The sequence below is a fragment of the Neofelis nebulosa genome, chromosome 8 (assembly GCF_028018385.1).
Source record: "Neofelis nebulosa isolate mNeoNeb1 chromosome 8, mNeoNeb1.pri, whole genome shotgun sequence".
Taxonomy (NCBI): Eukaryota; Metazoa; Chordata; class Mammalia; order Carnivora; family Felidae; genus Neofelis; species Neofelis nebulosa.
In genome coordinates this window covers 81686084-81699859 of record NC_080789.1, presented here as the reverse complement: position 1 = coordinate 81699859, position 13776 = coordinate 81686084, and the positions used below count along the sequence as shown (strand labels likewise).

Genomic DNA, 13776 nt, shown 5'->3' with positions numbered 1-13776 from the left:
GCTCAGTCAGTTCAGTGTCCGACTCCTGATTTCAGCTCAGATCATGATCTCGTGATCTCAGGTCCGTGAGTTTGAGCCCCACATTGGACTCTGAGCCTACAGCACAGGCCTGCTTGGGATTCTCTCTCTGCCCCTCCCCTGCTTGTGCTCTCTTTCTCACTCACTCAAAATAAATAAACTTTTTTAAGAAAGGAAATTAACACTAAAAAGAACTTCTATTTAGGTGGTGATGGGTGAGGTATATTGTGACTCTAATGTTATTTGTAGCACCTGCCATGTGAATTCAGGCAATTCATATTCCCAGGTGTGGTTCCTGACTAACTCTAAGATCTCATAATTCTGTAAGAAATAGAACTTTTCAGACATTTTCCCCTCATCATGCCAGGAAAATCTGGCAAACACCATGAGTTCCTTGATTAAAGTATCCTTATTACAGTCCCGCTGGATCCCCTGCCTTTCCCTCCCGAGTGTCCCACACCCACCTCCACATGCACTGCTAGCTGGATATGGTATTGAAACACCCAAGTTGATTCCAAGTTTGACTTAAACTTTCAGGTGGACTAAATGTAGTCAGTAAAGGGTTGCATCATGAGTTAAAGTAGAAAGAGTTATTCTGAAGGCATCTCTGGGATTTTGAGTAAGGTAATTTGGGCTGGTGTTCAATGCTCTGGATACCCAATTGACTCAACAGGAGTTTATACTAAATATGTTTTTAATTATATGCTACGATTTTTAATTTTTTAAAAATGTTTTATCATATGCTAACTAATTTGGATGTAAATTTAAAAAAATAAAAAAAATTTAAAGAAATGTTTTATTATTTACTTTTTGAGAGAAAGAGACAGAGCATGAGCAGGGGAGGGGCAGAGAGAAAGGGAGACACAGAATCCAAAGCAGGCTCCAGGCTCTGAGCTGTCAGCACAGAGCCCAATGTGGGGCTCAAACTCATGAACCATGAGATCATGACCTGAGCCAAAGTCAGACGCTTAACTGACTGAGCTACCCAGGTGCCCCATGTGCTCATGATTTTATAAGAATCTTGGGAGAATCAAAAGAAATGTACGACATTTTTGCACTGAGAGACTGTTAGGAAAAATAAGTGACCAGCTGTCATAAAATCACTAATACACTATCCATGGCAGAATATGATGAAAAGCTAAATTGTGAAGGACAAGACCAGACACAGAAGGGAAGCCTGTGGAGGGGGAGAAGAGAATATGGCACAACATAAGAAGGAGGGGGTAGGAACTGGATTGTTAGGAACTTTGAAAGATGGATTTGTAGAGGCAAAAAGGAATGGGGGGGGTGAGTAGAGTGCTGGACACAAAGCCTTGGGGTAGATGTTGGAGAAGGAGAATGGAAGATAGTTCATTAAGAGGAAGAAATTGAGAATGGTAAGGATAGAGGTGATCATTGTGAGTCTCAGAGAAGCAGGAAATTAAGGTTCCAAAGTATACGTGGAATAATGAGCTTTTTTTAAAAAAAATTTAAAAATGTTTATTTTTGAGAGAGAGAGAGAGAGAGAGAGAGAGAGAGAGAGAGAGAGAGAGAGAGAGAACACGTGCACGAGTGGGGGAGGGGCAGAGAGAGGGAGAAACAGAATATGAAGCAGGCTCCAGGCTCTGAGCTCTTACCACAGAACCTGACATGGGGCTCAAACCCACAAACCGTGAGATCATGACCTGAGCCGAAGTCAGATGTTTAACCAACTGAGCCACCTAAGTGCCCCAATGATGAGCTTTTAGAAGGAGTTAAGACTCAATTCCCCCAAGATTGGCAGGGGGAAAGAAAGGAAAGATGTTGGAGGCAGTATATACATTATCCTTTGGAGAACACATTACATAAGGGGGTTCATGCAAGATAGTCTCAATTACTAAAGTCCAGTAAAAAGGCTCTGGGAACACCTCCTAAACATGGTAGGAAGAGACAATACAGACTTGAAGTTGACCATGGAGGACATACCAGGTTGTAGGGAAACATGAATGAAAGACTTGCTGAGATGTAAGAAAGCTAAGTTAAAACCAAGCGTTCATTCATCTTTCATTCATCGGATGTTTATCGAACACCCCTCATTGTTCATTCAGCTCATTTGGTTCATACTCATTGTATGTCAGATGCAAAGACAGACGTACTCACACAGAATGCAGTTTGTTGGAAGAGAGGGACGTATGTGTAGCCAAGTATAACCTAGTCCATTCAGTATGATGCCTGCTGTGGTGAGGGTTCATCCGGATGTTGTAACTGGCATGTGAGTGAACAGGTAATTCAAGGAAGACTTGACAGACAAAGCTCTAATTGAACTGGACTTTAAAGAATGAGGAAAGGGTGGGAAATACTGTCCATGCAGAAGGAACAGAATTAGTGTGTGAGAGAGCATGCCATGTTTGGCTTTTGAGTGGTCTGGTAGGCAGAGCATGAGAGTCAGAGGGAAAAAAGAGGTGGTAGGATATTTGCCCGATGGAATTTACCTCTAACATTTATAAGGCAAAGGTAACAAAATTGGCAGAAATATAAATAAATGTGTGAACAAAATAGACCTTTACCTACTTGAATAGATCAACACAGGACTTTAAAATTATGCAACTACTCCATTGGTGGCTTTTAACTTTTGCTTCATTTTGCTATAGTGACTTTTAATGTTTTTTTTTTTTATTACTCAAGCATTATGACCACTCATAAATATCAGTAGTCTTGAGAAATGTGAGTATGTTCATTGTGAGTCAATTTTTAGTAATTTAATTTTTTTAAGTTTATTTATTTTGAGAGAGAGGGAGGGGGAGAGAGGGAGGAGTGGGAGAGGGGCAGAGAGGGAAAGAGAATCCCAAGCAGTCTCCACTGCCAGTGCAGAGCCTGATGCAGGGCTCAGTCCCACAAACTGGGAGATCATGACCTGAGCCGAAATTAAGAGTCGCTTAACCAAACTGAGCCACCCAGGTGCCCCTAGTATTGTGATTTTAAGATAATTTTGTGATACTGATTTTGGAACTTCTCCTTTCCATATCATATGTAGTAGCTTCACAACACATTTGTAGGACTTGCTATAGAAACACTTCTAATCTTTCTGTAATTTCCTTCAGTCAGAAGGAATAATGACTTTTACTTTTTGTCCTCATTGAACAGAAACCTTTTTTTTTTTTTTTTTTTTTTTTTTTTTTTGTCTATCTAATGAAATGTATCCGTTTATAAAGATTTGCTTGCATGGGGCTTTAAAAGCAGTTGCCTGCTAGTGTTCATAATCAGAACGAGGAATTTAAAGCTATACAGGGCCAGTCTGAGTACTTCCTTAGATTGAGGACATGTATTATATACATCCTGGCTCTTTTCCAAAAAATGTCCTCAAGAAATTACATAAATTTTGGGGCGCCTGAGTGGCTCAGTCACTTAAGCATCTGACTCTTGATTTCGTCTCAGGTCATGATCTTACGGTTCGTGAGATTGAGCCCTGTGTTGGGCTCCTCACTGACAGTATGGAGCCCACCGGGGATTCTCTCTCTCTCTACCCCCTCTGCCCCTCCCCTGCTCACGTGCATGCACACACGCATGTGCTCTCTCTCTCAAAATAAGTAAACGCTAAGAAAAAAAAAAGTTACATAAATTTCATTTTCACGGTGGTCCCAGGGTTGAAAGTCTTCCAGGCTATTCCATCTGACTCCTCATAGTACTTGTAATTTAATTCTGGGTCCTTCAGTTTACAATATGAACAGAATTATGCTGTGGTAATTGTGCAGGTATGTGGTCCAGCAGCTGATATTAAAAATTTTATCCATTCTAAATACACATTGTAGGCTTATTAAATTAGCTTCTGATTCTTTAGTTGCCTCATGGGAAATATATCCAGTGCATCTAAGTTTTTAGAAGCAACATCTTGAAATTTCGTTTTTTATGAAAGCTCCCCTGTGTGTGTGTGTGTGTGTGTGTGTGTGTGTGTGTGTGTGTGTGTTCTCCTCAACAGATGGCTTTTGTTATTCCCACAATTTGTACTGGAAACTACATTATTTGGGAAGGTAGAATAATAGTACCAATTAATTCTGGAAAATAATGGATGTCACATTAGCCGGGTCCTGGGTGGTTAGGCTGTAGTTTGTATTTTCTCTGATTCTAAATCTGAAGTTATTTGCTTTTTTGATTGAACTCTGGATGGCCCCATCTAACCAATTTGAGCTCCAGTGGCTTTTCTTTCTGTTGTACTTCAATGAGGAATCAAGAAATTCTATTGGGATTACATATTATATGGTTATGAGGTATTTAAATGAGATAACAAGGGACATACCACATATACTGTATTTCAAAATGACGTTTTTATGTTGTCTGTTGTCTGCAAGCCTTTTCATGTGCCTCTTTAATGACTTTCATATATGAGACTGGTGAGAAAAAAAATGAGACTTGCTTCCCCAATCTATACTTCCTTTGGCATTTATGCCACGCATAAACATATCTGAATCTGATAAGAAAAGACATGGGTGCCAGAGGGAGGGGAAGACAGTGAGCACTAATCTAAGCAGAGCCCTGGGCCAAGTGCTCTGTTTGTAGGATGATGCCCATTTACAGGCTCTGGCAGGAGCTGGGTATCATTGTAGGACCAAGCAATCTCACAAGAAGTTAATGAAGTCAGGATGGAGATTGGTAAGTTGCTGATGAGGATGGCTAGTCAGTGCTGCCTGGGAAAGTCACGGTGGACTGACTGCAAAGCTTGCAGGGGAAGAAAGAAAGGTTTCAAAGACAGAGGGAAGACTAGCCCTGTGATTTGGACGTGAGTAGCAGGGAAGAAGCTTGTGTGAGCTGTCCCCGCTGCCTCCCGTGTAAAGCAGGCGTTTACAGTCCTGGATTTGGAATTTGGGGGGAGGAGAGGGGAAGAACAGAAGGGTGTCCCAGGACATTCCCACTGTCTCCACCCAGAATTAGTGGCACTGAGCATTTGTGGGGAAATAAGGGTTTTGTGCCTGATCACACACATGTGAAGCTTTGCATGATTTGGGTGTGTATCCACCTGCCAGTAAATATTAGTAGCCACCACCCCTCTTAGGTCATGATTTTCTGCTTGATGAGAAATTGTCTCGTTTGGTGATAACATGCCTAAATGCCTGACATGCCTGTTTTACCTATTTTAAGCTAAATGAACCAAGTTGCAATCTCATATTTTCTGTTAATGACAGCAACAGCTGTGCCCAAGTCCATTCAGGTTCCTTGAATTAAAAACATATGCAATTTTGTTTGCCCACAGCGGTTTAGTTTTAAAGAGAGTCGAGCCTTACGTACACTATTTTATTTTGGTTTTTTTTTTTTTTTTCAGACAAATGGACACCTGCCTGGGAATGGAGAGGTGTATCAAGAAAGGCTAGCCCGTTTAGAAAATGATAAAGAATCTCTCGTTCTTCAGGCAAGTGATTTTAAAATGTTCTTCTTTCTTCATGATGTATTTACAAAGACCATTTTAAATTGGGATGGTGTATTCAGATGCTTACAGGAGCCAGACTTCTACCAGAAGTAAGTGCATAGGCCATCTGAAGACAACAGGGAGAGGTGGGTACTGTGGGAGAACAGGGTTTGTTTACCTAGTCTAGAGTGAGCTAGAATCTGCCTTGGCTCCTCTGACGGCAGGCACGGTGTCATCTAAACTGATTTTCTGATCTGATCTGTCATCTTATTTGATCTGACTTTTTAAATATACAGCAGATATTATAATTTCATATATACTATATATATTCATAAATATGCATATTTCTCATTTGGAATATGTTTAATTTTTCAATTTTAAAAATGATACCATGAGACAAACAAAACATAAAGTGAGTAGTGGAGTCTGGTTTATTAGCCAAATTTGAGTTCTTTTCTTTGTAGTGTTTTAAATGCTTGACAAATATATATATGTATATATGTGTGTATATATATATATATATATATATATATATACATATATATATATATATATATACGCATATACGCACACACACACACACATACATATATACATACGTGTGTGTGTGTGTGTGTGTGTGTGTGTATTTTGGTTTTGAGCTAAATGATTTGCAGTGTATTTACTAGGCTGGTGATTGTTGGGGAAAGACTCAGATTTTCAATAACCACTAAAGATAAAAGACTAATCCAGTATCTCCTTATGGATCTTTGAGTTACATCCTAGATTGGAACACATATGTAGACAATGTGATCATGAAAGATCTCATGGAATTTGAGTTCCGTGGATCCTTTTCTTTATTCTTCGTGAAGTACCAAACCTGAATAGTCCTTCTCTTTCAGACATTAACTCCATTGTCTATCTTAATTTCTAGTATTATTTCCCTCTTCCACCCCACCCCCCGAAAAAGATGATTTGTTAGCATGCCCTCTCGCATAAAATGAAATGATTTTAACCTATAAATATAAGGTATCGCACATTCCCAATCACCCCAGCCTCCTTAAAAATTGGAGTCCTCAGATCAACAAGCATCTGAAGTAGGAGTGTAAAGGACTGCTGTCTTACAAATTCACAGGTTTTTCCTTTACAGCCAAATGAGTAGTGACATCATTCCAGTTTTTTTTCTATTTAGAGAAATAAAGTTTGCAGTGGGACCCACATTCTTCCTAATCCATTGCAGTATTTTGCTCTCAATACAGGTAAGTGTGTTAACAGACCAGGTAGAGGCTCAGGGAGAGAAGATTCGAGATTTGGAGTTTTGTCTTGAAGAGCACAGGGAGAAGCTGAATGCCACAGAAGAAATGCTGCAGCAGGTAATGTACAGAAGCTGGCACCAAGGTGCGATTTTCTTGCTCAACTATTTGAAATGCTACATTTACGTGTAGTGTTCACTCTGATGCAACAGTAAATCTCATGACTCACTTAGACCGGCATAGTTTAAGCAAAAACCTAGAGTAGTGGGGTCTTAAAACTTCACGTAATTACAATCTGGAATAAAATACTGATAGGATTGTAGATAATTTTAATGTTCTTTATGCTTTCATATGGTATCCTAACTCCCAACCATGAGCATATAGTGAGTGCATGATTAGGAAAAAAGGTAAGTACCTTTAACTGAAAAAAAAAAAAAAAAAAACAACAAAACACCCAAAAAACCAACTTGTAATTTATGTACACATACACACACACACACACACACACACACACACACACACACAGTGCTCATATTTGAGAGGACCTATAATATGTATAGGGTACACTCTGATACCCTGGAAGGAGACTGTTTTGGTTTGAGTCTTATCTCTGCCATTTCCTTGAGAAGAGTTCTTAATCTCTCTGTTCCTCACCCTCCTTATTTGTTGAATGAGGATAATTCATGAGTTACCTTTAGTAGCTTTTACTTCATAAGGTTGTTCTGAGGATCGAACCACTTAAAACATGTCAGAACGGTGCCTTTTGCTTAGCAAACATGTCGTCATCGGTGTTATAATCAGGCTTGGCAGCATTTAAGGCTTATGATATATATGTATGTATGTATCTGTATAATGTATGTCTCCCCAATAAGCCGGCGTGTGTTTAGTTCTGCTCAATGAAAGTTAAAGCAAATAATTTTTTCAAATTTTATCTATTTAGTAATTAATCTTTCCCAACTGGATAGTTAACCACTTCGCAGTTGTGAGACACATCCATATGTGACTACTGATAATAAAACAACTTTTGAATGTATCTCTTAAATTCTAATAGGAGCTTCTGAGTAGGACATCCTTAGAGACTCAGAAGTTGGATCTGATGGCTGAAATCTCTAACTTGAAGCTAAAACTGACTGCTGTAGAGAAGGACAGATTGGACTATGAAGACAGGTTCAGAGACACAGAGGTAAGTGACACCCCCTCTCTTTATATACAGATAGGTACGTGTGTGTGTGTGTGTGTGTGTGTATCTCATACACATATCTCTAGATCAAGTGGAAATTCCTTGTAGGTGTGAGGCAAGACAGTTAATTACTATATGCTCTCACTCATCCATGCTTCTTTTTAAGAATTAACTTTAAGTACATTGACTTTTTATCACTAAATGCTAAATGGCAATATTTGTTGTGAGAGTTTTGATATTAAATATTAATCCTTTCACTAGTCTTTAGGAATACTTTTGCCTTCATGATATTTGGAGCTTCTGTCTATTCATCTGTCTGTCCATCCTTCTGTCCATCCATAGTGGTTTTCTTTGTTGTGGAAATAATGGGTTTAAGTGTACCATTTTACTAAAAGCTATTAAGTTTATTCATTTATTATTTCCGAGAGAGGAAGGAAGGGAGGGAGAGAGAGGGAGGGAGGGAGGGAGGGAGGGAAAATGAACACAAGTGGGGGATGGGTAGAGAGAGAGGGAGACACAATATCTGAAGCGGGCTCCAGGCCCTGAGCTGTCAGCACAGAGCCTGATGTGGGCCACGAACTCATGAACCATGAGATCATGACATGAGCCGAAGTCAGATGTTTAATCGACTGAGCCACCCAGGTGCCCTTAAAAGCTATTATTAAGTTACACTGATTGTTTATTATATAATAAGTAAGTCTTTAAATATGTATAGAAAACATGCTTTCATTATATAATCATAAAAAAAAAAACAGATTTTTAGAGTTTATTTAGTTTGGCCTTCTACTTTGGGTCTATTCCACACATAAAGCATTCCAATTAAATAAAGCTCACTAAACTTTAGTGAAACTTGGGATAGATTCTACAGCTTGAAGTACTCATTTTTGTGGTTAAACCTGCTTTGTTTTTTGTACTATTTTATTAATCTGGGTCTTTTATTTGCTTATTTGTTGTTGGGGAAAGAGCATATCCATTTGAAATTTATTTATTTGACAAAAGGGGCCTCCTGGGTGGCTCAGTGGGTTAAGTGTCTGACTTCAGCTCAGGTCATGATCTCGCAGTTGCTGAGTTCGAGCCCCGCGTTGGGCTCTGTGCTGACAGCTCAGAGCCTGGAGCCTCCTTTGGATTCTGTGTCTCCCTCTCTCTGCCCCTACACGCTCAGGCTCTGTCTCTGTCTCTCAAAAGTAAACATTAAAAAAAAAAAAAAAAAAGAAAAGAAAAGAAATATGAAGAGCTGCAGGACTTCCTTCTCTCCTAGGGCCATCTCTTTTTTCACAAATTTTTTTTTCCTTGGTTGGAGTATGGAGAGTTGTCATACTGGATTAGAAAGTGGGTACCAAGAAGGAGAGAGGAGAAGAAATCATTTAAGTTCTTTTCCCCCTCTATTTTCATTTCAAACATTTATTTCCAGCCAACTACTTACCATCATAATATGAAGTACATTATGTATATTAGCCACTGTATGAAAGCCCTACATAGATTTGATGTAATGAGATTTACTCCATTGCTGTTTTCAAAATTAAATTTTCTGTGAAAGGTGGAACTATAATGAAAAGTCTTGACGTGTGTGTTACTTCCTCAGCAGCAAAAGGAAATCCCTAAGCTGGTTCATGTTTTAATCTTCTGAAGCTCCTGGTCGGTCACCTATATGAGCATGTTTCTCACTTGATTGAGACTGGGGCTCTTAAAACAGATTTCTCCAGAGTTGTCACTTTTGTGCTTTCTTTGAAAATCTATTTGGAGAGGCACCTGACGTGTGACGACAAAATCACTTTGCTTATGATTGAAAGTGCATGAGGAGCACCTGGATGGCTCAGTCAGTTGAGCGGTTCGACTTCGGCTCAGGTCATGATCTCACGGTTCAGGATTTCGAGTCCTGATCGGGCTTTCTGCTGTCAGCCCAGAGCCTGCTTTGGGTCTTCTGTCTCCCTCTCTCTCTGCCCCTCCCCAGTTTGCTCTCTCTCTCTCAAAAAAAAAAAAAAATTAAAAAAAAAAATCTGTTTGGATATTTTCCTCTTTTTCCTTTCTGTCATTCCCTGACCCCAGCTGCTATATAACATGATAGAATCCAGTCAGCAGGTAGACTACGTACAGAGGAGCTAACTCCGGTACAGGGAAAGAAGTTAGAGTGTTTAGGGATCAAGAGTTGGTGTTTTCCATTGTATTCTTAGAGTTTAGGGGGAGTCTTAACTTTCACGACTGGTTAATTGGATCTGAGATGTTAACTGAACACTAGGACTTAAATAGAAGCGGACATGTCATGATTTTTTTTAAGACTCTAGAGCATTATTTACATCTGAGTTTGTCTACTTTTTTTTATTTTTAATAAAATTTTTTTTCCTGGCACCTCCCTGCTTCACTCATGCACTTTTTTTTTCTTTTTTTAATGTTTGTTTATTTTTGAGAGAGAGAGAGCATGAGCGCAGAAGGGGCAGAGAGAGAGGGAGACACAGAATCCGAAGCAGCTCCAGGCTCTGAGCTGTCAGCACAGAGCCTGATGTGGGGCTCGAACCCGTGAACCGTGAGATCATGACCTAAGCTGAAGTCAGACCTCCAACAGACTGAGCCATCCGGGAGCCTCTAATGCACTTTCAATCATAAGCAAAGTGATTTTGTCATCACACTTTCAGTAAACTCCATCCCTGATAACTTTCTAATAAATATTCAACACTATTGGCAAAATATATAGCTCATATATACCCAGAGATTATAAGAAGTGTGATAAACTTTGTAACATATTAATTAAAATAGCCCTCAGAATTAAAGCTGAATTGAATATGTTAATTTTCATAGTATTGTTCCCTTAATAAAAATAAAATGTTTTGGGGTGGTTCAGTTGGTAGAGCATGCTACTCTTGATCTTAGGGTCATGAGTTCACGCCCCACATTGGGTGGGGAGGAGCCTCCTTAAAATAAAAACAAATTTCCATGGCTGTCTCATGAATCCAAAATTCTTAAACTTTGTTTTAGAATTTTAGATTATTTGGAGATTAATTTCTAAGAAAATATTGGAGTGGGGAAGAAGTATAGGCACTTCCAAAAGATTAGGGGTAAAAGTCTTGAAACCTTGGAATATTGAGGACTTGCCTGTCCCAGGAATGGCTGATAGGAGATGCTTAGCATTATTCAACAGTGCCCCCTTCTGGTAAGAGTGCAGATGTCAGAAACTGAACTTCTGTGGAGCCTAAAGAGTTTCTCTGAAAGGGAAAAAGGGAGATTTTCTTTTTAAAAAGAACCGAAATTCTGATAAGAAATTAGTTGGAAATAATTTGTATTCCAGTTTTTAAAGTTTTATATTAAGGAACTATTTCCAGATTTTCCAGCTTGGGTTATTATAGTTCATGTTGGAGATTTACATTCATACCAACAATGTTGCCTCAAAGTATACTTGGGTAGGGTTTTTTTTGAATAGAAAAATGACCTCGATCTATAATTGTTTACTTCAGTTATTTCTTTTTCTTTGCAAATTGTCACTATTTCTAGAGGTAAAATAAAACAATACCAAATAGGAATTCAAAGCTCTTTAACTATGAGAAAGTGGAAAGATATACATAAAAAAGATGAAGGAAAATCACTAAGAATTTGTATTATGCAAGGATGATTAACAAATGGGAGAAACTGACATTTTCCTTAAACATGACTCTTGAATGTGTAGATAAAGAATCACAAGCAAAATGTTATTAAATGATGTCACACAGTTCACAACCTCATTGATAAAAGGAGAAAATAGACATCCTCTTATTGAAATATTGTATTAATAATTGAAATAATAACTAATGAGTAGTTATTGTGTAATAATGCTAAGTAATACTCTCCCCCATTTTACAAGAAACCGTCCAATTTAAAAGCCTGTGGGTTTTCTGGAAAGTGTATTTCCTTGTGGCATCCCTTTCCTTATGTGTGAATCATTACACATAGAAGTTTAGAATAACCCCTCGTTAAGAAAGTTTTATCTCTTTTAGCATTGTTCTATTCTTTTTTATGGCATTTTGGTGTAATTCTGTTCTGTCATGTTAATTTGTGGCTCAGGAATAGGGACCTGTAAGATGAGGAACAAAAACATTAACTGTTGGTGGGGTCTTCATGGCTTATAGTAAAAAAAAAAAAAAAAAAAAAAATCCATCTCCTTCACAATACTTGAAGTTGGTATTATTTAGCATTCTAATTTCCTTTTCTGGGCTCTAGACAAAAATATGTCACTGTTTCTCAGAACACTTAGACAAATTTTACAAGCAAATTAGTTTTTTTAGAAAGCGGCAGTAGAAGAAGTATCTGTATTGTGAAAACTTTTGGATTATTTTCTTTTTCCTATTCCAAGCATAACATTGTATTATGACAACATATTTGTAAATGACGGGGCCCTATCTATCTATCTTGGTATAGATTAGCGTGTTGCTGCTTTCCTGATACATTTCATTGCTTCCTTTTTTTGACAGGGGCTAATGCAAGAGATCAATGATTTGAGGTTAAGAGTCAGTGAAATGGACAATGAAAGACTTCAGTATGAAAAAAAGCTGAAATCAACCAAAGTAAGTTTTCTCAATGACAAAAATGTTTAAACACTTGACTCACTACTTACCTGTGATCAATAATATAAATAAGTTTTCAACCTAGTGTATGATAAAGAAGGTTATTTTACAAGTGAATGAACAGTTTTCCCCAAGCTGGAGACCTTCTTGAATTGAAGCACTACTATTCTGAATAAAAATCGGGCTTAACTAATCTAGTAAAACATAACCTGTTATTTCTCTTAATTACCTAACCTCCTTTATAAACTGATACTATTTTCTTGGTTATTTAGGGTTGTCTTTTTCTATCTATAGTTTTCTTTCACACCTCTGTCTCTCTACCAGTCTTTAATGGCCAAACTTTCTAGCATGAAAATCAAGGTGGGTCAGATGCAGTATGAAAAGCAGCGGATGGAGCGAAAATGGGAGTCACTGAAGGTGTAGTAGACTTTGGGTTATGGGGTCCTGGGCCTGTTGCTTTCTGGCTTGTGCTGTTTTGCTGTGATAGTGTTTTTAGTAGCATGTGCATTCATTTTGTGTGTGTCATCTGCCTTTTAAAAATACATCTAAAGCTGATGAAAGGGACAATGAGATCCCTAATACTGTTTTCAGAAACATATGACGTAATTAGTGTGAAAATAATAAACCGTATTCATTTATAAATTAAATCTCAACCCTCTTAGCGTGTCTGAGATCCAAGCATGGTAAAATAATTGCAAAAATGCACCTATGAAAAAATTCTGTTTTGTAGCAGTAGTAAAGATTGCTTTTTCCTTTGGGGCTTTCTTGAAGGTAAATGTATATAGCAGTTAATTGTATCATGGCAGTGAATTGAAATTACTGCTTAAAAGAAGCTTCTAGCCAGTGCTACTGAAAATTCCTTATACTCAGTCTCCACTCCTATCATAAGTAAAAAGTATGGAGCCAAGTTTCTGGCTTTATTAGAGATCTTCTCATAATACTAAACATAATACACTTAGAGACTGAAAATAAAATGTTTATTGAATATCAAAGAACATTTATTAGCACTGCATAGCTTTATTTTCTGTGTTCAATACAACCAGCAAAATTTAAATTTGCTAATGCTAAGTTCTTCACCAAAGTTAAACTGAAAATTAAACCATTAGCAAATAGAACATCAGACTTGGAATCTTTAATAGCTGTGTAGTAAAAAAAAGAAGAGGGGGATTTAAAATCTGTTTGCTCAGTCTTTTTTTCCAGTGTTGTTAGAGATTCTCTTCCTTTAGTTTGGGGTTGGGGATGAATTATTTAGTCCCATGATTTGGCTAACATTGTTCATCACTTGCTACCATTAATTAAGCTCTACCTTGTCCAGTGAGCATAAGTACCATCTAGGAATACTAAATAAATCTCAGTCAAGTCTTAATATATATTTTCCAATTTGCATTTTATTTTGCTTTTATGACACTAAGCGTCTAATTTGATTATCATCCTTGATTAACTTGGGGAGATTTTTTTTTT

The 13776-nt window shown here is 37.9% G+C and overlaps 1 protein-coding gene across 11 annotated transcripts in view; it reads left to right on the top strand.

Annotated features, from left to right (window-relative positions):
- PPFIBP1 (PPFIA binding protein 1) overlaps positions 1 to 13776 on the top strand; it is a 177470-nt gene that overhangs the window by 123920 nt on the left and 39774 nt on the right. For 8 of the 11 annotated variants that reach the window (XM_058743246.1, XM_058743245.1, XM_058743253.1 and 5 more), the window contains 5 exons: positions 5291 to 5377; positions 6613 to 6726; positions 7658 to 7789; positions 12223 to 12315; positions 12640 to 12732. In XM_058743246.1, coding sequence (XP_058599229.1) covers positions 5291 to 5377; positions 6613 to 6726; positions 7658 to 7789; positions 12223 to 12315; positions 12640 to 12732 — 519 coding nt within the window. The remainder of the gene's footprint in view (positions 1 to 5290; positions 5378 to 6612; positions 6727 to 7657; positions 7790 to 12222; positions 12316 to 12639; positions 12733 to 13776) is intronic. The other 3 variants (XM_058743256.1, XM_058743255.1, XM_058743254.1) reach the window with 1 other exon arrangement.